This window comes from Muscardinus avellanarius, assembly GCF_963383645.1.
Source record: "Muscardinus avellanarius genome assembly, chromosome: 10".
Lineage (NCBI taxonomy): Eukaryota > Metazoa > Chordata > Mammalia > Rodentia > Gliridae > Muscardinus > Muscardinus avellanarius.
This window is the reverse complement of record NC_137796.1, coordinates 67,386,551-67,411,407: the sequence shown is the minus strand read 5'-3', so window position 1 is coordinate 67,411,407 and position 24,857 is coordinate 67,386,551. Positions and strand designations below refer to the sequence as shown.

Genomic DNA, 24,857 nt, shown 5'->3' with positions numbered 1-24,857 from the left:
GGAGAGGTATACTTCTCAGAAGAGAAGAATTGTACAGCTTGCAGGTAGAACCTCCCTAGGTTCCCAGTACCACATAGAGTAAGAAAATAGCCATCTTCATTACTTTTTAAAACATCTCCTCATCTATCATCATGTATAATACTCGCAAGGTCTACAGGCATCTGGGGATGGATTCATCTCCATTTTACAGACACAGTAACTAAGGCTTATTGTGGTTGTTGTGCTTGCCTCAAAAACTTAGTAAGCACAGGTGTAGGTTTTCCATTTTCAGGTGTTTGCTTTTTGTGGTACTGGGAAAGGAACCCAGGGGCATTCTACCTTCGAGCTACCCCCTCCCAGCCCTATTTTCTATTATTTTGGGGTTTTTTTGTTTGTTTGTTTTTGTTTTGTTTTGTTTTGTTTTGGTTTTTGGTTTTTTTTTTTGGTGGTACCAAGGTTCCTGGAAGCCCTTCTTCCTCCGGGCTACACTCCCAGACCTATTTTATATTTTTGAAACAGGGTCTCTTATGCCAGCACGGCTGGCTTCGAACCTGCGCGATCCTCCTGTCTCCGCCTCCCAAGCGCGGGGATTACAAGCGTGCGCCACCACGCCCAGCTATTATTTTGTTTTTGAAACATGGTCTCACTGAGTTGCAAAGGGCCTCACTAATTAGCCAAGGCTATCCCCGAACTGCGATCCTCCAATCTTAGCCTCCCAAATGCTGGGATTCCAAGCTTGCACCACCACACTCAGCTTCATTTCTGGTTTTGCAATTGTTTTTTGAACTGGAAATTGAACCCGTGGACATTCTACCTCTACACTGCATCCCAGACTTGTTTTTGTTTGTTTTGCTTGCTTATTGAAACAGGTTCTTGCTAAGTTACTGAGGGTCTCACTAAATTGCTGAGGCTGGCCTTGAACCTGCAGTCCTCCTGTCTCAGCCCCTGCAAGTACTGGGATTACAGACATGCACTATCACGCCTTACTCAGTTTTGCAGTTTTGCAATTGCTTTTTGCTCCTTCTGCAGACAGTGGGCAACCCACAGCAAAGTCACCTCTGCTCCAGGAGATCTAGGCATATCCACTCCTCTGTTCTAAATCTTAAGCTTCTGCGTGGACCATGTTCACTACAAACCTCTCTTTCTCTTCACTTAGATGGAGAGGGCCCTGGAACTGGCCAATAGATCCAGCAGCCAAGGTTTTGTCCTGCTGGGTTTTTCTGCCAATCAAGGCATCAGGGACGTCCTGTTCCTGGTCTTCCTTTCTCTTTACCTGCTGGTCCTCCTAGAGAACGCGCTTGTGGTCTACCTCGTCTTCAGCCACCGGGAACTCCGCAAGCCCATGTACTTCTTCCTGGGCAACCTCAGCTGCCTGGAGACGTGCTACGTGTCAGTGACCATGCCCACCCTGCTCAGGGGCCTGAGGTCCAGTCCCTGCCACGTGTCCTTCACAGCCTGCATAGCACAGCTCTTCTTCTTTGTCTCCTTCATCAGCACCAAGTGCTCACTCCTGGCCACCATGGCCTATGACCGCTACGTGGCCATCTGCCACCCACTGCACTACCCGCTGCTCATGCGGCCCCAGGTGTGCCGTGGCTTGGCCCTGTCCTCGTGGCTGGGTGGGCTTCTGGTCTCGGCGCTCAAGACCACATGCATCGCCAACTTGTCCTACTGCGGCCCCAACGTCCTCAACCACTTCTTCTGTGATGTATCCCCTCTGCTCAACCTGTCCTGCACCCATGTGGCCCTCGTTGACCTGGTGGACTTCATCTCCGCTCTGGCTGTCCTCTGGGGTTCCCTTCTTGTGGCAATAGCCTCCTATGTGGCCATTGGCAGGACAGTGATCTGCATGCCCTCAGCGGCTGCAGGCCGCAAGGCCCTCTCCACCTGCGCCTCCCACCTGGTTGTCATGGGCTGCTTCTACTCGGTGGTCCTATTCACGTATTCACGGCCTGGCCACGTGAAAGCCACAGACCTCTACAAAGCTCTGTCAGTCATCTACACAGCGGTCACGCCTGCTTGCAGCCCTGTAGTCTACTGCCTGCGCAACCACGCGGTGCGCACCGCACTGCAAGAGACCCTGAATCCACACAGAGTCTCCCAAGAAATGCCGCCACCCACTGCTAGTTTGAAACTCAAGGTGAAGAACACAAGCACAGCCTGGGGTGGTGGCGCACGCTTGTAATCCCAGTACTTGGGAGGCTGAAACAGGAGGATCACCGGTTTGAAACCAACCTCATCAACTTAGTGAGTTCATCTGCACCTTAATGAGACCCTGTTTCTAAATAAAAATAAATAAATAGGTCTGGTCTGTGGATATAGCTTGGAGGTAGAATGCCCCTGGGTTCCATCCCCAATACCACCAAAAATAAAAAAGACACAAATGCAAGTATTCAGGAAGATAGAAACCCAGAGGAAGTGCTCACAAGGAGAACATATATATATATATATATATATATATATATATATATATATATATATATATCAGTATAAAAATAGGAATATTCTAAAGGAAAAGCAAAAGGAAAGTGGTCGTGGACTGAAATATCATTGATGAAGAAACATAACTAGCATATAACCTGCCAGAAAGATCAGGAAATTCGGAAATTCTCCATTACCCCCAAAAAATGTAAATCAAGATTGGAAACCCTCAATTTACACTTAACAAGAATATGTGTGTGTATAATAAACAAGACCTATGTACTAGAGCAGAGAGTGATGGTGCATGCCTGTAATCCCAGTACTTGAAACTGAGACAGGAGGATCACAAGTTCAAGGCCAGCCTCAGCAACTTAGCAAGGCCCTCAGCAACTTAGTGAAACTCTGTTTAAAAACAACACAAAAATAAAATAAAACAGGGATGTGGGTAGAATACTCCTGGGTTCAGTTTCCAGTACAAGAAAAATGTATGTACAAGAATACTTATTGGAAAAGTGTAAAATTTGGAATGTGTGTTTCTTCTTTTGGGGAATGACTGGTAAGTGTGTGTGAGTAGTGCTGGGGATTGAACCTACAACCTTGAGTATGATAGTGAAGTGCTCTACTGCTGACCTATACCACCATCTCTTGGAAATGACTAGAAATAACTCAAATGCCCTCCAAAAGATTATTTATTTATTTATTTATTTATTTATTTATTGCAGGTCTGGGGATGGAACCCAGGGACATTTGACCTCCGAGCTACAACCTCTGCCCTATTTTCTATTCTTTATATTTGAAACCGGGTCTCACTAGGTTGCGGAGGGCCCCACTAAGTAGCTGAGGCTGTCCACAAACCATGATCCTCTGGTATCAGCCTTCTGAATGCTGGGATTACAAGCGTGCGCCACCGCACCAGGCTCCAAAAGATTATTTTAATGGATTGTATTCATACTGTGAAAAATATGAATCCATTAAAAAGATTAAATTAGACCTGTGGCTACTGACATGGGGAGATGATCCAAGTAGGTTGTTGAGTTAAAAATAAGAGAAACAATTATATGAGTATCTCAGAGTTTTGTAAAACAATAATGAGAATAATAATGGATTCAATCATTATTTGTGTTAATAAGTAAGTATCTAGAAGAGAATCTGAAAATATCACCATAAAACATTGTTAGCGGTGTTAAGGATGAGACCATAGAAAACTCATATTTTCTATTTTATATATTGAATTTTTTCATTTAAGTTTGGATTACCTTTATAATCGAATACATAAATGAATTATAAAAGAAAAGAACAATTTAAGGGATAAATTTGCATGGAATTACTTGTTCACTACATAGAAAATTTTTAACTTTAAGTGATAATGATGACAATGCCTCAAAAGAAATGAGAGTGTTTTGATAATTTGAGAGTACTAAAAATGGTACATTTTAGAAGGGAAACTTAACTTATACAAAAAGCCTTGAGAATCTGAACCACTTGTATTCACCAAACTGGTCATGGTGGTATACACACTTGTAATCCCAGTACTTGGGAGGCAGCAGGAGAATCTCAACTTGAAGGCCAGCCTCAGCAACTAAGCATGACCTTCAGGAATTTAGTGAGACCCTGTTCAAAAAAGGGGGGGATGGGAGTATAGCTCAGAGGTAGAATGTCCCTGGGTTCAATCCCAGCACCAAAATTAAAATAAATATAAAATAAAAAAGGTTGGGTGTAGTTCAGAAGTAGAATGCCAGCTGGGCATGGTGGCACACACTTGTGATCCCAGTGCTTGGGAGGCTGAGGCAGGAGGATCACACAGGTTCGAAGCCAGCCTCAGCTACTTAGTGAGGCTCTCAGCAACTTAGTGAGACCCTGTTTCCAAATAAATTATAAAAAATAGGGCTAGGGGTGTAGCCTGGAGGTAGAAAGCCCCTGGGTTCCACCCCCAAGTACTACCAAAAAAAAAAAAAAAAAAAGAAGTAGAATGCCCTGGTTCAGTTCCCAGCCCTTTTTATTTATTTAAAATAAATAATAGATTGATCACCTTGGGAAGAACTTGGCAGTTTCTCAAAAAATTAACCACAGAGTTAACATATGACCTGGCAATCCTATATCTAGACATAAAATCAAGTAAACTGCAAATATGGAGTTTTGATGATAATAATGATAGATTTAATCATTATTTTCACTCAAAAATTATGAACAAATGCTCATGAGAAAATTAATTCACAATAGCCCAAAGTAGAAACAACCCTTATGTCTACCAATTGCTCAATGAAAAACATACATGGTTTCTATATAATGGAATATTATTTGGTCATTAAATGGAATAAAGTACTGATACATGCTACAATATGAATGAACAATAAAACATTGTACCACACAGAAAAAGCAAGACACAGAAATTCACATATTGTGTGATTACACTTCATGGATTGTTCAGGACAGGCAAATCTACAGATCTAGAAAGTAGAAGAGTGGTTTCTTGGGACTGGATTGGGGGAATGTTGAAGATGACTTCTAATTTGTACAGGTTTCTTTTGGAGGTGATGGATATGTTCCAGAATGAGAGGGTGTTGGTTGCACAACCTTGTAAACATGTTAAGAACTGCCAAAATGTATATGTTTAAAGGGTGAAATTTACGGCATCTGACTTACATCAAAGTCACAAATGCAGGATGTTCATACCTTGAAGTTTCCCCCATGCCTTGGTCCACTGGTCAACTCAGGACCCATGTAAGGTTCTGCGGAAAGCTGCCTGGACCTCCTTGTTCCTCAGGCAGTAGATGACAGGGTTACACATGGGGGTGACCACTGTGTAGGTCACTGACAGCACCTTGTTGAGGTCCATGGCTTCTATACGGCTGGGCCGGGCATAGATGAAGATGGTGGCAGAGTAGAAGATGCCCACGACCACCAGGTGGGAGCCGCAGGTGGAGAAGGCTTTGCGGCGGGCAGCAGCTGAGGGCATGTGGAGCACGGCCCTGCCGATGGCCACATAGGAGGCCAAGGCTACAAAAAGGGAACCCCAGAGGATGACGATGGCAGAGATGAAGTCCACCAGCTCAGTGAGGGCCACATGGGTGCAGGACAGGTTGAGCAGAGGGGAGACATCACAGAAGAAGTGGTTGAGGATGTTGGGGCCACAGTAAGACAGGCTGGCAATGCATGCCGTCTTGATCACGGAGACCAGCAGCCCTCCCAGCCAGGAAGCCACGGCCAAGGCCAGGCAGACCTGGGGCCGCATGAGAAGAGGGTAGTGCAGTGGGCGGCAGATGGCCACATAGCGGTCGTAGGCCATGGAGGCCAGGAGGGTGCACTCAGTGCAGATGAGGGAGATGAAGAAGAAGAGCTGGGTCATGCAAACTGTGAAGGGTACATGGCAAGGTCCTGTCCACAGTCCCGCAAGCAGGGTGGGCATGGTCACTGACACGTAGCACATCTCCAGGCAGCTGAGGTTTCCCAGGAAGAAGTACATGGGCTTGCGGAGCTCACTGTGGCTACAGATAAGGTAGATAATGAGCATATTCTCCAAGAGGGTCAACAGGTAGAGGGACAGGAAAATGGCAAACAGGATGTCCCTGATGTCCAGCCTGGTAGACAAGCCCAGGAGGATGAACTCCTGGACTCTGGTCAAGTTGACCAACTCAGGGTACTGCTCCATCTAAAATAAATAAAGCAGATCAGAACATGTGCAAGCCTGTCTCTCCACATATTGCCTCATCCTAGATCACAGACATTATTTTACTTGAGTAATAACTTCTTCTGAGATCTTTATGATTCCAAACTTGCCTTCTATAGAAGCTAGTGGGATCTTTTTGTGTGTTTCTGTATGGTATTGGTGATGGAACCCAGATGCATTCTACCTTCAAGCTATACCCTCAGCCCTATTTTTTATTCTTTATTTTGAAACAGGATCTCACTGAGTTGCAAAGGGCCTAAGTAGCTGAGGCTGTCTGCAACCCATAATCCTCCTGCCTCAGCCTTCCAAATGCTAGGATTACAAGCGTGAGCCACCATGCCCGGCTTTAGTGGGGTCTCTCAAAGTCATAGATCACTTAGGATCACTCCTCTCTGCTTAAAACCTTCATGGGGTGGTGATTGTTCTCAGATAAACAAGTTTCTTCTGGGCATGCACATGCATGTAATACTAGTACCTGGAAGTTAAGACAAGATAGTTGCAGGTTCAAGACCAGCCTCAGTAACTTAGTGAGGCCCTCAGCAACTGAGCAAGACCCTGTTTCAAAACAAAAAAGGACTGGGTAACTTTGAAGGTAGAATGCTTCTGGGTTTAATCCCTAGGACAAGGATGAGGATGATGATGATGATGGTAGAATAAAAAATGTCCTTAACATGATCTCCTTGTCTCAAATGCTCTCATTCCTGCCAAATTCTTCATATTTCACTCAGGTGGAGCTTCCTGTTTTCCATGGAAGCCCCAGCCTCCCCCAAGCCCTCAAATGTTCTATATCTTTCTAGACTTTATATAATTCCCACATGAGGTTTCTTTTCTCTTTCCTTGCTTTTCCCATTTCTGAGAATTGATGATGTCCTTGGCATCAATTTCAACGTTTTATCCTCTGATAAGCCTCTCTTGAAAATCCTGTGTCAAACCCTGTGTCATTATTCTCTATTTCTGTACCCCACTATTTTCTTTCAAAGAAATTATTATCACCTGGAATTCCTTGTGTGTTTTTCAATTGCTTGTGGTCTCTTCACTTGGATCTCATGAAAGCAAGAACTGTTTCTGTCCTACTCATAACTTTAATCTCCACACCTAGCAAAGAAGCATATAGCCTAGTATACTGCAGGTGCCCAGAACCTGTATTTTAATGCATAATGGAGCAAAGTTGTATTTCTAGGCCTTATTCCTCTCAAGAGGTGCTATACAAATGGAACAAGTGTTGGCCAGGAGCACTGGGATTCTTCCAAGGTGACCTTTATCATCAGCCTCCAAAGGGTATTGAATTGGAAGGGATCCAATATAGTATAGTTAGAATAACACTAGTCTTGAGGGTCAGAAATGCTGTGGGTTTTGCTTATTATAATACTGTGATTGTTTCTTTGTGGAACTGTGAATCAAACCCAGGGGCATTCTACCACTGAGCTACACCCCCAGCCAAATCCCCATTTTTATATATATTTTGATACTAAGGATTGAACCCAGGGGTCTTATAGTTCTGAGCTACATCCCAGCCCATTTACTTATTTATTTATTTATTTATTTATTTATTTATTTATTTATTTATTTATTGGTACTGGGGATAGAATTCAAGAGCAATCTATCTCCAAGCTACATCCCAGCCTTATTTTTTTTTTTTTTTTGCAGTACTGGGGATGGAACCCAGGGGCATTCTACCTTCAAGCCACTCCCAGCCCTATTTTTATTCTTTATATTGAAACAGGGTCTCACTAAGTTGCAGAGGGCCTCACTAAGTAGCTGAGCCTGTCTGAGAACCATGATCCTCCTGTCTCAGCCTCCCAAATGCTGGGATTACAAGCTTGCACCACCACACCTGGCTTATTTTTCATTTTTAACAAGGTCTCACCAAGTTGTGGAGGTCCTTGCTAAGTGGCTGAGGCTGTCCTCCAATCTGCAATCTTCCTGTCTCAGCCTCCCAAGTACTAGTACTATAGATGTGTGCCTTCATGCCCAGGTACACTTTCCATTTTCTAAGTTTCTCATTTCTTCTTAGTAAAATGAGGCTAAAAAAGATGATCACTTGGAGGTCATCAGGGTGAGGAAACAGAATTCTACCTACAGAAAAGTCATCTATGATAGAGCTCCAACCCAGTATCAAATCCATTCTAACCACATCATGATGACATCAGCCACAATGTTTGCATCCATATTGATATTTTCTGTTTCCACCTATATAATGTGAAGTTGCCAAACTGGATCCTTCAAAGGGCCCTTCCAGTCATAGCATCCCATTCCTAGAGTGGAGGAATCATTTTATTTTCCTCTTTAGCCAACATGTTTCAAAGAAATGAAAATAATATATCACTAAAAGGTTTTGAGGCACAGAAAGAAAAGAGTGGGCTCTAGAGCTGACCAGACCTAGGAAGCTGATTCTGTGTTCTCTTACTGCTGGGGGATTTGGGGGAACTATTTGACTCTTTAGCGATTTGTTTCTATACCTTTAAGATGGCAATATTAATACTTATCTATCAGTGTTGTTATGGGAATACGATATGAATAAAAATATGACACAATAGTTGGCATTTGGTAAATGCTGAAGAATGGGAGAGCCTGGCTGTGGACGCTGTCCTTGGTCCTGAACGTGGCCCCAGCCCAGCAGCTTCAGCACTGTGTGGCTGAACTCTCCTGGTTCTAAGAACTCCTCGTCTTTTCCTCCACTAACAGGACTCCTTCATACTCCAATACCATTCTGTTCATAATTCTCCTCACCCAAGATCCAACCTCGTTTCTGCCACGAGGTCTCCTGCTGCTCAAATCCCATAGTCAGCCACATTTAATGCCAAGAAATGGGGGTATCTTACCCCCCCCCAAAACCAGTAAATTGCCAGGCACTGTGGGACATGCCTATACTAACAGCACTTGTGAAACTGAGACAGAATGATCGCAGGTTCAAGGCCAACTTAATAACTGATCAAGACTGTTTCAAAATAACAAAATAAAAAGGGGATGACTGAGGGTGTAACTTGGAGCTAAAATGACCATAGGTTAACTCCAAGTACCAAAGGAGAGAGAAATTAATAAGTTTAGTTTCATTAGTCACTTTGGGAATTTCCCAGTCCAGAATCAGAGTGTCCAACTATTTAGGATTTTGTTTTGCCCTATAAACATTCACTCAGTAACAGCAATGTGCCATGCAGACACAGCAAAAGATGTGTAGCAAGATTTTATCTTCCCAGAGGAGCTTTCCATCTGATGCTTCTTACTGGCCAAACTTGGACAGTTACCTAACCTGTTTGACTCCCTGTAGCCTCTTCTGAAAAAAACGAGTGTAATTATCTTCATTGTAAATGATATGATACCCCCACCACCATATAGGATTGTCTTTAAACATTAGATACTCCAGTTAATAGCTATGAACAGCCTGCACATGCTCACAAAATCTCCAATTCCTGCACATTGGGGGTTATCCACGTGTCAACCTTCTGGAACATAGTAAATAATAAATATTGTCTGTTATTATTAAATAATGTGCATTCCAAATGTAGGTATCATCTTTATGATGTGTATTGTTTTATTAATCCAGATGTAAATGAGTTAAGGGATGTTGTGAACATTCTGCAGAAGAGGAAATAAAGTTTAGAGAGATGAAGAAGCTTGACAAGAACCAGAAACAGTGGTGTAATCCCAGTATTTGGGACGCTGAGACAGAAGCACTGCAAGGTCAATTTAATGAGGTCCTCAGCAATTTATCAAGACACTGCTTCAAAGTAAAAAAGGGCTGGGGTATAGCTCAGAGATAGAGTACCCCTAGTTTTGAATTTCAATCTTCTGTGATAAAGAGAAAGAGAGAAGAAGGAGGAGGAGCAGGAGAAGGAGGAGCAGGAGGAGGAAGAGGTGGAGAAGGAGAAAAGAAGGAAAATGGAAGGAGAGAAAAGAAAACAAGAAACTTGATGGCACTCATACAGTTAATAACTAGCAAGTGCCACTCTCTGATTCTGGAGCCACGATCATTCCTCTAGACTCTGATGCTGGTGAAGAAAGTTGCACACCTTTGAATCCATACCACAGATCTGGCCTCTTAACTATAGTCTGGTGTAGGATAGTGAGCTAATCTTCTAAGAGGAGGCTACCATGTGAACCATCAGCAAGGTAGGGTCAAGGTTTGAAAAGGAGTGGTCACTTCCAGAAGGACTGGGGAAATCTCACATAGAACCTGGTGCTTTGTCTTGCCTTTGGAGGATTAATCAAATTCTAAAAGCTAGAGAATTGTGAATAATCAGGAAGAAGAGCTGCACAGCAAAGACAAAGGTGTGGTTATATATTGCCAGATTCCCACTCAGTGGGAATGCAAGGCCAGATTTTCACTCCTGGCCTAAACATTCCTTTTCAAAAAATCCCTGAGAGAAAGCCTGATATGATAGATATAATTCCATGTTTATAATCACATGTACCTGTATCATATTCTAATCTTTCACTGTTTAATTATGAAACTACACATATATATTATATTTTAACAAATTTATATATGTGCTGTTGAACTGAATAGATACTTCTCAAAAATATATGCATATACTTTTATTGGTACTTTGCAATTATACATGGTAGTGAGGTTCAAAGTCATACAAACAAACAGGCACACATGTCTTGGTGTGTTTCTCTTTGGGTCCTCTTCGTTACCCACCCTCCATGTACATAACAGTGAGTTTGGTAGAGATACCTTTATACATGGGCATAGCATAATTTGAATTTTTCTTTTATCAATTCTAATAACAAACAGGAGTTCATATTTCTCCACATCCTATTCAGCATGTATTATTATTGTTTGTATTCTTTTTTGTGAGGAGAGGCACTGGGGATTGAACTCAGGGTCATTCTGTCTTTGAGTTACACTCCCTGCCCTTTTATTTGAAATAGGGTCTCACTAAGGCATATATACACAGTGAAATTTTACTCACCAACAAAGAACAATGAAATTATGTCATTTGCAGAAAAATGGCTGGAACTAGAGAGTATTCTCTATTCTTGTTATTCATTCATCTTTTGAGGTACACATAAGTTGGTTCTACAATTTGACTATTGTGAATTGTGCTGCTAAAAACATGAATATGTGTGTATCACTATAGTGTTCTGACTTTAATTCTTTTTGAAAGATACCAAGGAGTGGTAGCTGAGACATATGGTGGTTCCTTTTCTAGTCTTTTAAGGTATTTCCATAATGGTATTCATGGTGGTTTTACTGATTAGCAATCACACCAATAGTATACAAGAGTTCATATTTCTCCACATCCTATCCAGCATGTATTAGTGTTTGTATTTTTTGTGTGTGTGAGGAGAGGCACTGAGGATTGAATTCAGGGTCATTCTCTCTTTGAGGTACACACCCTGCCCTTTTTATTTTCAAACAGGTTCTCACTAAGTTGCTGAAACTTCCCTTGAACCTATGATCTTCTTGTCTCAGCCTCCTCTCAAATGCTGGAACTACAGGTGTGTGCCACCATACCAGGCCTATTGTTTGTAATTTTTGTTTGCTATTCTAACTGGAGTGAGAATCCATAAATAAGATGGAATCAAATTGAAATGTTTCTGCACAGCAAAATAAATTATCAAAAGTCTAAAAAGAAACTCCAATCTGTATGTGGTGGCATACACTTGTAATCCCAGTGCTTGGGAGGCTGAGACAGGAGGATCACACAGGTTCGAAGCCAGCCTCAGCTACTTAGTGAGGCTCTCAGCAACTTAGTGAGACCCTGTTTCCAAATAAAATATAAAATAGGTCTGGGAGTATAGCCTGGAGGTAGAAAAGGCCCTGAGTTCCACCTCTAGTACTGCCAAAAAGAAACTTTAGCCGAGCATGGTGGCACATGCTTGTAATCCCAGCATTTGAGAGGCTGAGAAAGGAGGATCGCGGTTTGTGGACAGCCTCAGCTACTTAGTAAGGCCCTTTGCGACTAAGTGAGACCCTGTTTCTACATAAAAAAATAAAAAATAGGGCTGGGAGTATAGTTGGGAGGTAGAATGTCCCTGGGTTCCATCCCAAGTACCATAAAAAATAATAAAATAATTAATTAAAAAATAAAAAGAAACATAATGGATGAGAAATCTTTCCCAGCTATTCTGCTGAGAGGAATTATATCTGCGATATATAAAGAACTCTAAAATCTTAACACTAGGAAAACAAATAACCCAATCAATAAATGGACAATTGAACTGAACAGATATTTCTCAAAAGAAGAAAAACAAATGGCCAATAAATTCATGAAAATTTTCAACACCAGTAGCAATCAGGGAAATTCAAATCAAAAGTATATTGAGATTCCATCTTGGTCCAGTTAGAATGGCAATCATCAGGAATACAAGCAATAAGAAATGCTGGCTATGATGTGGAGAAATAAGAATGCTTATGCACTGTTGGTTGGGTTATAAATTAGTTCAGCCACTATGGAGATCAGTATGGAGATCCCTCAGAAGACTAGAAATGGAACCATCATATGAGCCAACTATACCATTCCTTGGTACCTTTCCAAAATAAATTATTTCTTTTCTTTCCTTTCTTTTTTCTTTCTTTTTTCTTCTGGTACTGGGGATGGAACCCAAGGGCATTTTTACCTCCAAGCTACAATCAGCCCTATTTTTATTCTTTATTTTGAAACAAGGTCTGAGTTTCCTTACTAAGTAGCTGAGGCTGGCTGCAAACTCGCGATCCTCTTGTTTCAGCCTCTCAAGTACTGGAATTACAAGTGGGCACCAACATGCCCAGTATAACTAAGAATTTCTTAACACTACTTTTAAAAAAAATTGTACTGGGGGTGGAACCCAAGGGCCTTCTACCTCTGAGCTATATCCCAAGCCCTTTTTATTTTTTTTTATTTTGAAACATGGTCTTGCTAAAGTTGTTGAGAGTCTCATTAAGCTGCTGAGACTGGCCTTGAGCCTTCAATCCTTCTGTCTCAGCTTCCCAAGTGCTGGGATTACAGATGAGCTCCACCACGCCCAGCTTAAAGCTACTGTTAAACTGAAAGATTCTCTGTCTGTAATATAGAAACTAAATATATAACATCACAGGGGTATTTATAGGATTTTTGGAATAAAACCAGGAAAACATTACACACATCCCCTGACAGAGTGAATTGCTGTGCCATCTCTCCTCCTCGTTCTGAAACTGCTCTCCCTCCTTACAGGTAAGCCTTCCAGTCCTCTTACCTGAGTAGCTACAGTAAGGTGGGTCTGTCAGAATAGATACAGTAGCCTTCTTCCTTCCTTGGAGTGCCTGATCAACAACTGGGATGGCCTGAGAACCCAGCAAGATAGAATTTTCAGGCGTGATGCCTGAAAAGACCAGGGCATCTCCTGATCTGTGTTCAGGCTTGCTGCGCTGTCCGTGGTGCTGAACCTGGAGCACGGAGACCCCTCCTGACTCCTCCACTCCCAGTGTGTCTGATCCAGGAGCAGTCTGGGCACCAACAAGCTGCCTGCGCCCTCAGGACTGGCACATGAGCAGAGGGCCGACCTTAAACCCGAGCTAAGGATCTCTGAGGCTTCTCTAATCTCTGTGGAATTAAAGAACAGACGGGGAAAACTTTTTTCTGGGTCTTTATTGGGTTTGAGGGAAGAAGGCGAGGGCACTTCTCATCTGGTGTCCATTTTTTCAGGCCACATGGAAAGGCTATATGAAGGTTATGGTCTATGCCAATGTGAGTTGTGTGTACTGGGAACATAAAAACAAGGTGGACATCATCCATGCACCTAAGGTCTGCAGTGGAGGCAGATGTGGAAGGCAACCAGGGCCAGAGATTGAGGGGGCAGAGAGGACTGTGCTGGTCAGGGGCTTACAGACTTCCTGAGGAGATGGTGACCAAGCTGGATGTCTCAGAAACCTAATATTGCCTTCTTTCCACACAAGTCAAGGCCATTCCCTATGTACAGTTCATATGAAGGATTTTTTTTTTTTTTTTTTTGGTGGTACTGGGATTCCTGGAAGCCCTTCTGCCTCCGGGATACACTCCCAGACCTATTTTTTATATTTTTATTTGGAAACAGGGTCTCTTAAGCCAGCACGGCTGGCTTCAAACCTGCGAGATCCTCCTGATTCCGCCTCCCAAGCGCGGGGATTACAAGCGTGTGCCACCATGCCCAGCCATATGAAAGATTTTTAAATGAATGCTTTTGCTCAGCATGATGGCACACACCTGTAGTCCCAGTAACTGGGAGGCTGGGACAAGAAGAAAGATTGCAGATTCAAGGCCAGCCTCAGCAACCTAGATATACCCTGTTTCAAATTTTAAAAGATAAGAGCTGGAGTATGCCCTTGGGCTCAATCTCCAGTGAAAATAAATAAATAAATAAATAAATAAATAAATAAATAAATAAATAATCTTCCCATTGACTTCCCATTAACTTCTACATGAATTCAGAATTTCTCATATGGCACTTTGGATCCCACACATCATGAACCCAAGCTGGATGCTCTACTTCTTTTTCTATGGTTCTCTATTGAAATATATTCTAGATGGTTCACTCTGCCTAGAACACCTTCATTCACAAGGTCTCACTAAGCTGCTGAGGCTAGCTTCAAACCTATGATCCTCCTGTCTCAGCCTCCCAAGTACAGGGGTTGCAGGAGTGTGCCACCATGCCCAGCATGCCTGTATACTTTAAATCATCTTTATATTACTTATAAAACCTAGCCGGGCGTGGTGGAGCACGCTTGTAATCCCAGCATTTGGGAGGCTAAGACTGGAGGATCGTGGTTTGCAGACAGATTCAGCTACTTAGTGAGGCCCTCTGCAACTTAGTGAGACCCTGTTTCAAAATAAAGAATAAAAAGATAGGGCAGGGGACAGAGCTTGGAGGTCAAATGCCCCTGAGTTCTGTCGCAGACTAAACTCAGTCGGGTCGTAATTGTCCGCTCCTGGTCAAATCCTCAGAAAGATGGGGCAAAAGGCAGGTGAAGTTCTGCAGAAACTTATCTGCAGTGATTCTTTCCCCTCTATGAATTCCTTAAGTTTTTAGGTACGACGCTTTGGAAAGAACCTGAGGTGCACAAAGGCTTCTTGAGCCAATGACACTTTATTACAGAAACCCTGAAAAATGTATACCCTTCACCAGTAAAGTTAATAATAAGAGAAAAGGGAGTGAATGCAATCACTGTGAAATAATAATGAATGACGTAAACAAAGGTAATAAAACTAGTCCTTCAGCTGGCTGTTGATCTTCGAGAGATTAACTCCTGATCCTCTCCAAGGTCTGCAGATAAGCAGTTCCAGGGGACGACCTCCCAGGAGAAACAGGCACGCCCAAGGCTTGGGGGATTCTCGGAGAATCTTCTTTAACTTTCTTGGAACTTTCCATCTTTTGGGCTCATTTCATATAGCAAGTGTGGGGAGATGTGGTGATTCAGGTGGATGTGATAGGGTTTCTTCAGGTGTTGGCATCTTATCTTGTAAATCTGAAAGCTTAAGCAAACTCACAACACAGTTTGGCAGACAAAATACCACAAACAACACTACAAAGTTCTTGGATTTAATTGTCAGATGTATTTCCTTAACTGCTGAGCACTCTTCTTTAGACAACAAGCCTATTAAAAGCCTATCCATCTTTAATAATCCATTTCCCTGTCACAAACTCTCTGCAACCTGCTTCTAACTTTCTAATTCCTTTCTTTCCCAGTTGGGACTTTCTTATGATAAGCTCTTCCTCATGCAAAAATGCTTTTCTTACTCTTACGGTATTTCCTTTCCTTCATACATATATATTTAGAACGTCTGTCCTTTATTTTGTCATATTCATTCCTAACCATGTGGCCAGTCTCTCTGTCTCCGGGAATGCTCATACTGGGCGTAAGAGTCAACAATCTTTTTCCTTGGCTCTATTGTATTTGGGCAACTAAGTTGTTCATCAACTAAATTGCTTCAAAGTCACACACAAGGTTTTATCTTCTCTGTCTCTAGGCAGGATCTCCAGGGTAAACAGAGTTACCTTAAACTGAGCTACCTTACCGGAGTTAATGGCTTAACCTAAGTTAGTGATAGGAATGAGGGGGAGTTAATGGCTTAACCTAAATTAGTGATAGGAGTGAGGGAGAGTTAATGGCTTAACCTAAATTAGTGATAGGAATGAGGGTCGGAGACCCTTTGTGATTGCTGCAGCTGGAATGCTTATCACAGCATCTGAGTTCTGGCCAGTTTTTCATTATTATTGAGCAAAGCCAAGGGCGTTTAGACAAATTATTAGAGAATTTATTTTCACGGACTCAATCTCTTTCATAGTCCTGGTCTCACATCACCGGAGCAATTCGTATAGAGTGTTAAAAGAATACTAGAAGAATAATAGTTATGCAAGAATATCTAAAAGTGGAGAATGCTTTTGGCCAGCGACCACACCTTCTCTCGGGGCTTATTTCTCACTTTGAGATTCTGCCTATGAACTGCGATAATGCAGATGCCGAGAGGGCGTGGCTTTTGCTGGTATCTGCAGAGTTCCATCCGCAGACCCACAAAAAATAAATAAATAAATAAAACCTAACAAAGTACATACTATGTAAATAGGGCTGAGGGCATAGTTCAGAGATAGTTGTTACATTGTATTGTTTGGGTTATAAAAAATATAAGAATAAACAATATATTTAAATTTTTGAACCCAGGAGAATTCCTACCCTTGACCTACATCCCAGGTATTTTTTTTAAATAGAGTCTCCCAGCTGGACATGGTATCACCTGATTGTAATCTCAGTACTTGGGAGGCTGAAACAGGAGGGTCCCAGGTTCACAGCCAGCCTCAACTACTTAGTAACGCCCTCCACACTTAGTGAGAACCTATTTCAAAATAAAGAATAAAAAATAGTGTTGGGGGTATAACATAGAGGTGGAATGTACCTGGGTTTAATCCCCAGTACTGCAAAAATAAATAAATAAACAAATAAAGTAAGTCTCCCTGAGTTGTTGAGGGCCTTGCTAAGTTGCCAAGACTGGCCTTAAACCTGTGATTTTCCTGTCTCAGCCTTCCATGTAGTAGACTATAGGTATGTGCTACCATGCCAGGCTAATTGAAATATTTTCCATCTAAAGTTGGTTTAATCCATGAAGACAGGTTCTAATAATACAAAGAGCCAACTCTATGTGTCTGGAGCCTAGTTTCCATTGCTGCTGCTGCTCCTCTTCCTCCTCCTCTTCCTCCTCCTCTTCCTCCTCCTCCTCCCCCTCCTCCTCCTTCTGTACTGGGGGTTGCAACCAGGGGCATTTCCACCTCTGAACTATACTCCTAGCCCTTGCTAAATTGGTGAGGCTGGCCTCAAACCTGTGATCCTTCTGTCTCAGCCTCCCCCAAATACTGAGATTATAGGTATGCACCATGATGCTCAGCTCTTCATCTGTTCTTAAAATAATAATACTTTTATTGGATTAGGACTCACTCTAATGACCACAGTTTATTTCCAAATTGGGATACAGTGTGAGGTTTTAAGGTAAAGACTTCAACACATGAATCTGAGGAACAGGACACAATTTGGCCCACAACTCCAGGCAAAGGTGGTGTGGTAAAAGGAACAGCACGTAGAAAGGTCCTGCGGTCGAAAAAGCATGAGAAATGAGAACCCAAGGGTGGCCAAGAGAGCAGGAATGGAAAGTGAGTAAGATGCAGATCTGGCTCTTACTCAAGCTAGAAGTGGAAATGGGTCTCGAAAAACACTTGTAATGATATGACAAGAAAGTTAAAAAATAAAAAAGCTGGGGCCATATCCAAGCCCTTGGTGCAAATGATTGGTTTATATTCTCCAATTCCATAACACCTCTTCTGAGAACCAATCCTGTGAATGGAACCATGAGTATGGACAAAGCTCGGTGTGCAAAGTTTTGTTTTGTTTTTCTGGTACTTTGGGTTGAACCCAGGGGCATTCTAGCTCTGAGATATACCCCTAATCTGTGTGTGTGTGTGTGTGTGTGTGTGTGTGTGTGAGAGAGAGAGAGAGAGAGAGAGAGAGAGAGAGAGAGAGAGAGAGAATGAGAATGAATGAATGAGAGGGGGAGGGGAGATGCTGGGTGGGAACCCAGAGGAATTCTACCTCCAAGCTTCACCTCCATCCCTATTTTATTTTATTTTATTTTTTCGGTAAGAGGGTATCACTAAGTTTCTGAGAGCCTCACTAAGCCACTGAAGCTGGCTTTCAAACCTGTGATCCTCCTATCTCAGCCTCCAAAGTACTAGAATTACAAAAGTGTGCCACCATGTCCAGCGTGTGTGAAACTTTTAAGAAGCATTTTATATCAGTGAAACTGTGTTTTTTTTTTTAAAAAAAAAAGCACATTTATAAATAGTGTGGTGGCACACACCTATAATTTCAGTACTTAGGAGGTGAGAGAGGAGGATGTCAGCAATTTAGTGAGGCTTTCAGCAACTTAGCAAGATTCTGTTTTCAACTAAAATACATACATACATACACACATACATACATACATACATACATACACACATACACTGGAAGTGTAGCTCAGAGGTAGAATGCCTCTGGGTTCAATCCCCAGTACCACAAAAATAAACAAATACATAGACAAGGGGAGAAGACATTGATTAAATACTCATCAAATGGATGAGTAAAGCTGGGCATGGTGGCACACACTTGTAATCCCCGTACTTAGGAGGCTGAGACAGAAGGATCGTGCAGGTTAGAAGCCAGCCTCAGCTACTTAGTGAGGCTCACAGAAACTTAGTGAGACCCTGATTCCAAATAAAATATGAAATTGGTCTGGGAGTATAGCCCGGAGGTAGAAAGCCCCTGGGCCCCATGCCTGGTGCTACCAAAAAAAAATGGATGAGTAACATGTCATATGATTAAAAGAAGAGGACTGTGCATATTCAGAGGAAGAAAAATGTCCACACATATGAGCCAAGCCTCTTGTTGAAAAAAATACAACCAACATTAACTTAAGCAAAAGAAGAATTAATGGTTTCTGTACTTAAAAAACCATAGGGTGATCTGAGCATGTTGAGACACACCTATAATCCCAGTTGGAAAGATAAGACAGGAGGATGTCTGGTTTTAGATGAGCCTCAGCAACTTAGCAAGACCCTTGCAATGTGGTCTTGCACACTTATTTCAAAAGAAACAAGACATCCTTCCATACTTTGGTCCAGCATGTCATGGTCTCTCTGGGCAGGCTGCTTCCCAGGCCCCCATATACATCACAAGAAGGGTCACACGCAGATGAGACTCCCTGGGCAGTTTCCCAGAGCCTTGGGAGACCCGCCTTCATAAATCCCAGACTTCTGTTATCTTTGCTGCCCCTCTCTCTCTCTCATATTCATTTCTCTCTCTCTCTCTCTCTCTCTCTCTCTCTCTCTCTCTCTCTCTCTCTCTCTCTCTCTCTCTCCCCCCCCCCTGCGGATTGAACCCAGGGGCATTCTACCACTGAGCTACACCCCCAGCTTGAATTTTTTTATTATTTGTTTTGAAACAGGGTCTCGCTAAGTTGCAGAGGGCCTCACTAAGTAGCTGAGGCTGGCCGCCAACCCGGCTCCTCCTGTCTCAGCCTCCCAAGTACTGGGATTACAAGTGTGCCAACACGCCCAGCTTTTGCTGCCTATCTTTAAGTTATAATCCCAAGTCTCTGGACTCAAGTACATGATAAACCTGCTTTGGGGGACGTGCCCAGACATTAGCTACAACTTAAGTTTAATCACAAGAAAAAGAACTTTATTGGTTCATGCAGTGGAGTGAGCAGCCTAAGAGCAGACCTGGTGTGAAACACGGCAGAGGCCAGGTGCGCACGCAGTATGGTTTGGAGACAGTCTCTCTGCACTGCCCAGTCTCAATTCCTCAGTCATATCGAGGTAGGCCTTCAAGGTGGTAGGCATAGTAGGGGATATAATGCTCCCCTCAAGATGTTCATGTCCAAATACCCACAACCTGTGAAAAGAACTCCCTGCATGGAAGAAGGGACTTTGCAGAGGTGGCTGGGTTAAGAGTCTTGAGATCCATAGTCCTGATTATCCAGGTGTCACTGATGTCTGAAGAGTTGGAGAGACGGGTAGAAGAGGTCAGAGGACTTCTGGTCAGAGCAGTCTTCCACGGTGAAGATCTGATGAGCCACTGCTGGGTTTGACTCCACAAGCCAAGGAGAATAGGCACCTCTCTAAGGTAGAAAGGGTGGTGGATTCTTCCCTGGGGCCTCCAGAGTTCTACCAACACTGGGATCGTAGCCCATTGAGACCCAGGTCACACTTCCCACCTCCCGAACTATAAGATAATAAATGTGTGTTGTCTTAAAGCCATTAAATGTGTAGTCATGTGTTTCATGGGAAACTAACGTGTCTTTTGTGTAGAGTTGCCAAGAAAAATGTATACTGCTCAGTTAAAACTCTAACTGAAGATAAACAAGTAGAGGTCCCTTTATACTGGGAATAAAGTTTGACTATATGACTCGTGCTTTTTTGGCTAAGGCTGGCAGCAGTACTCCTACAAGGAACTGCTATCACCATGCATTGCAACTTGGATCCAGATCTTGTGGCACTAGAAGCAAAGCCCTATGTTCTCAAGACTTAGAGTGGGAATGTTGGTTGGGCTCAGGACAGTCCTGGGGAGATCTGGGGCCACTGCCAAGTCTAACAGGGGAGTCACGAGGAGACTTAATAAGAGTCCATTGGCCGCACACCGAGGCCCCATCAGACCACTAGAGTCCGGATCACCAGCAAACGTTTGGGAGAATGGAATCGGAAGGTCATGGAATGTGGATACCTCTTATCCGACGACACACGCGCCCCAGGGCAGCCTTCACCTCCTTGTTCCGGAGGCTGTAGATCAGGGGGTTGAGCATGGGCGTCACCAGGGTGTAGGACAGGGACACCACCTGCTTGCTCTCCGGAGAGTAGCTGGCCTTGGGGCGCAGGTGGATGACCCCCGTCGTGCCGTAGAACAGGGTCACCACGATGAGGTGGGAGGTGCAGGTGGACAGGGCCTTGCGGCGCCCGGAGGCCGACCGCATGCGGAGCACCGCGGCCAGGATCCCCGCGTAGGACGCGGCGATGAGGCAGAAGGGCACGATCATGATCAGCACCGTGGCCGCCAGCACGTTGGCCTCGAAGACCCTGGTGTCCGCGCACACCAGGCTCAGCAGGGGCGCGATGTCGCAGAAGAAGTGCCGGACCCCGCGCGGCCCGCAGAAGGGGAAGCTGAAGAGCCAGAGGGTGAAGACCAGCGCCACGGGCGCGCCGGCCAGCCAGCAGGCGGCGGCCAGCCAGCGGCACCGGCGCGGGCTCACCAGGGCGCCATAGCGCAGCGGCCTGCAGATGGCCACGCAGCGGTCCCAGGCCATGGCGGCCAGCAGGAAGCACTCGGCCGAGACGCAGCCCAGCACCAGCAGCAGCTGCAGCGCGCAGCCCGCGGGGGACACGCCGCGCCCGGGCCGCAGCAGCGTGTCCAGCAGGCGGGGCGCCACGGCCAGCGAGAAGCAGAGCTCGGCCAGGGCCAGCTGGCGCAGGAAGAAGTACATGGGCGCGCGCAGGCCGCGGTCCAGGCCGGGCAGCGCGGCCATGAGCGCGTTGCCGCCCAGCGCGCCCAGCGCCAGCGGCAGGAAGAGCGCGGCGAGCAGCGGGCGCAGCGCGGGCAGGTGCGCGAAGCCCAGCAGCACGAAGTCGCGCGCCCAGCTCTGGTTGGCGCCCGCGGGGCCGGCGGGGGCGCAGGCGGCGCGCATGGCGGGCCTGGGGGGAGAGGGGCGGCGGTGAGCACGGCCGGCGGCCTGCCGCCCCCGGGTGCGAGCAGGGAGCCCGGCCGCCGAGGGGGAGGGGCAGACCGCCTCCGCCCTCCTCCCTGCGCGCGGTGTCGCCATCTGGCCCCCTCTACAGAGTCCTGGGCGGACTGCGTCTCCTCCTCCAGGCCCCTCTCCTTCCACACCTGCTCCTCCTCCAGGTCTCCACATTGCCTTCCCAGGACCCCCTCTTCCGATGACCGGAATAACATAGCTGGCCTCCCCCTGCCGCTATTTGGTCGTGGCTGTAATTTGGTTTTCACTTGCCATCCCATACCCTCGAGATGCTTCTTTCCGGAGGTTTCCTTCTCTTCCTGCTGGTGTTAAGGTGCCCTTGCTCCTCTATTCTTCTCCACTGACCCTATTTAAAGCAATTCCCCAGAGCAGGGCGTGGTGGCGCACCCTTGTGATCCCAGCATTGGGGAGGCTGAGCCAGGAGGATCGCGGTTGGAAGACAGCCTCAGCTACTTAGTGAGGCCCTTTACAACTCAGTGAGATTTAAAAAAAAAGAATAGAAAATAGGGCTGGGGGTGTAGCTCGGAGGTAGAATGCCCCTGGGTTCCATCCCCAGTACCACAGAATATAAATAAAATAAAGAAAATAAATAAAACAGAAAATAAATAAACAGAAAATAAATAAAGCAGTTACCTCAGTTCAGGCACGCCAGTCACTCTGACCTCTACTGGAGTTTTGAAAGCACATCTGAAGTTACTTTGTTCATTTGTTTACTTGTTTGAGCAGTGATGTCGGTAAGGGCGTCTCTGCCTGGCTGTAGAAGAATGCCTGAATGCCTACTACAAAAGACACACACTATAAAATCCCATATGTTAAGCCTGGCTTGGTGGCACACACCTGTAATCCCAGTACTCAGGAGGCTGAGACAGGAGGATCCGGGTTCCTGGCCAGACTCAGCTACTTAGTGAGGCCCTTGGCAACTTAGTGAGATCTTGTTTCAAAATAAAGAATAAACGCCGGGCATGGTGGCACACACTTATAATCCCCGTGCTTGGGAGGCGGAGACAGGAGGATCACACAGGTCCGAAGCCAGCCACACTGGCTTAAGAGACCCTGTTTCCAAATTTAAAAATATATAAAAATAATAGGTCTGGGAGTGTAGCCCGGAGGTAGAAGGGCTTCCAGGAACCCCAGTACCACCAAAAATAAAGAAAAGAAAAGAAAAGAAAGAAACAAAGGAAGAAAGAAAGAAAGAAAAGGACTGGAAATGTAGCTTGGAGGTAGAATGACCCTGGTTTCAACTGGGCGTGGTGGTGCACGCTTGTAGTCCCAGCATTTGGGAGGCTGAGACCAGAGGACCGCGGTTCTCAGCCAGCCTCAGCTACTTAGTGAGGCCCTGTTTCAAAATAAGGAATTAAGAAAATAGGGCAAGGGGTGTAGCTTGGAGGTCAAATGCCTCTGGGTTCCATCCCCAGACCCACAAAAAAAAAAAAGAAAAAGAAAAAAAAAAAAGCCCCTGGTTTCCATCCTCATTACAACAACAAAAAAAAATATGCTAGCTGGGCATGGTGGTGTACAGCTGTAATCCCAGTACTTGAGAGGCTGAGATGGAAGGATCACAGGTTCAAAGCCATCCACATAAATTTAGTGAGGTCCTCCATCCGCAACTTAGTGAGCCCTTGTTTCAAAATATAAAATAAAACAGGGCTGGGCATGGGTCTAAAAGACAGGACACCCCTGGGTTTAATCCCCAGCACCACAAAAACAAAAACAAAGGGCTGAGTCTCTTTTCCAGGGTTATATTACACAAAAGGTGCATATCTTCTCCCCACACAGAGAAGAATATAAGATGTCCGTGGATGGAAGAAAAGTACACTCAGGGGGCACTAAGGGATGAAGATGTGTTTCCCTTGCTGAACTTGTAACAAGACACCTCCTGGAGCTAACTAGTCCGGCTCCTGTGGGCCCTCCAGGTTTTGACCTTAGACTTCCACATCTGTCCTTACTGGTCCCAGCAAGAATCCTGCTACGTCTGCTTGGAGAGAATCCCCTAGCCCCAACATCTGAATAAATTCCCCCTCTTCCACCCTTGGTGTCTGGACATCCCAGCCTGCTGTCAACAAGAATCCCAAGTCAGTTAAGCCAGAATCGCCCCTGCCTGGGGTCTCCTCTTCGTGACTTGTCTCCACTCCCCCAGACCCTGCTCCTTGGCTATAAAGCTCCACTTGTCTCTGTTGTGTTTGGAATTGCCCTGCTGCTCTCTAGCGAGGTTTGCTTTCCCTACTGCACTCTTTCCCGGAGGAAATCTTGTTCTCCTTGTTTCTACACGGAGCACCTGCCGTGAAGCTCTGAGTTGTGGAGACAAAGCTGGACAAGACGTGGCCCTTGTCTTCCGGGATGCTACGGTCTACCGTGATGCGGCTGAACTTCCCCACGGTGATGCAGAGCGATGAATATGCTTCACACCACGACCTACGACCTATGAACTTCCCCACGGTGATGCAGAGCGATGAATATGCTTCACACCACGACCTACGACCTATGAACTTCCCCACGGTGATGCAGAGCGATGAATATGCTTCACACCACGACCTACGACCTATGAACTTCCCCACGGTGATGCACAGCGATGAATATGTTTCACACCATGACCTACATCCTATGAACTTCCCCACGGTGATGCAGAGCGATGAATATGCTTCACACCACGACCTACGACCTATGAACTTCCCCACGGTGATGCAGAGCGATGAATATGCTTCACACCACAACCTACGACCTATGAACTTCCCCACGGTGATGCAGAGCGATGAATATGCTTCACACCACGACCTACGACCTATGAACTTCCCCACGGTGATGCAGAGCGATGAATATGCTTCACACCACGACCTACGACCTATGAACTTCCCCACGGTGATGCAGAGCGATGAATATGCTTCACACCACAACCTAAGACATTCTTTCCATTCATACATGGAAGGTCATATATATGAAAGGACTTTTAGGGGAAAATAACAAAAATAAAATAATAAATATGTTAAATAAGAATAAGGACGTTTTAAGGGAAATTAATTACTCTTACAGAGTACTCTTGCATGCATTTAGGATGGTATGCTTTTAGTTCTAATCTCTACTAT

General features: G+C 44.8%; 3 protein-coding genes across 3 annotated transcripts; 1 reads left to right on the top strand and 2 right to left on the bottom strand.

Moving 5' to 3' along the window:
- Positions 1 to 1,135: 1,135 nt before the first annotated feature.
- LOC308268657 (olfactory receptor 6Z7-like) lies at positions 1,136 to 5,038 on the top strand (the record flags this gene model as incomplete). Its single annotated transcript, XM_080703770.1, has 2 exons — positions 1,136 to 2,119; positions 5,018 to 5,038. 2 exons carry the CDS (start codon positions 1,136 to 1,138, stop codon positions 5,036 to 5,038), a joined length of 1,005 nt encoding a protein of 334 aa, XP_080559896.1.
- Positions 5,039 to 5,110: 72 nt separating this feature from the next.
- On the bottom strand, positions 5,111 to 6,049 carry LOC308269291 (olfactory receptor 6Z7-like; the record flags this gene model as incomplete). The annotated part of the gene is made up of 1 exon (XM_080704601.1): positions 5,111 to 6,049. The coding sequence occupies one exon, from the start codon at positions 6,047 to 6,049 to the stop codon at positions 5,111 to 5,113; it is 939 nt and encodes a 312-aa protein (XP_080560727.1).
- Positions 6,050 to 20,736: 14,687 nt separating this feature from the next.
- On the bottom strand, positions 20,737 to 21,974 carry LOC308268656 (olfactory receptor 10A7-like; the record flags this gene model as incomplete). The annotated part of the gene is made up of 2 exons (XM_080703769.1): positions 20,737 to 21,715; positions 21,841 to 21,974. 2 exons carry the CDS (start codon positions 21,972 to 21,974, stop codon positions 20,737 to 20,739), a joined length of 1,113 nt encoding a protein of 370 aa, XP_080559895.1.
- Between the last annotated feature and the right edge of the window lie 2,883 nt (positions 21,975 to 24,857).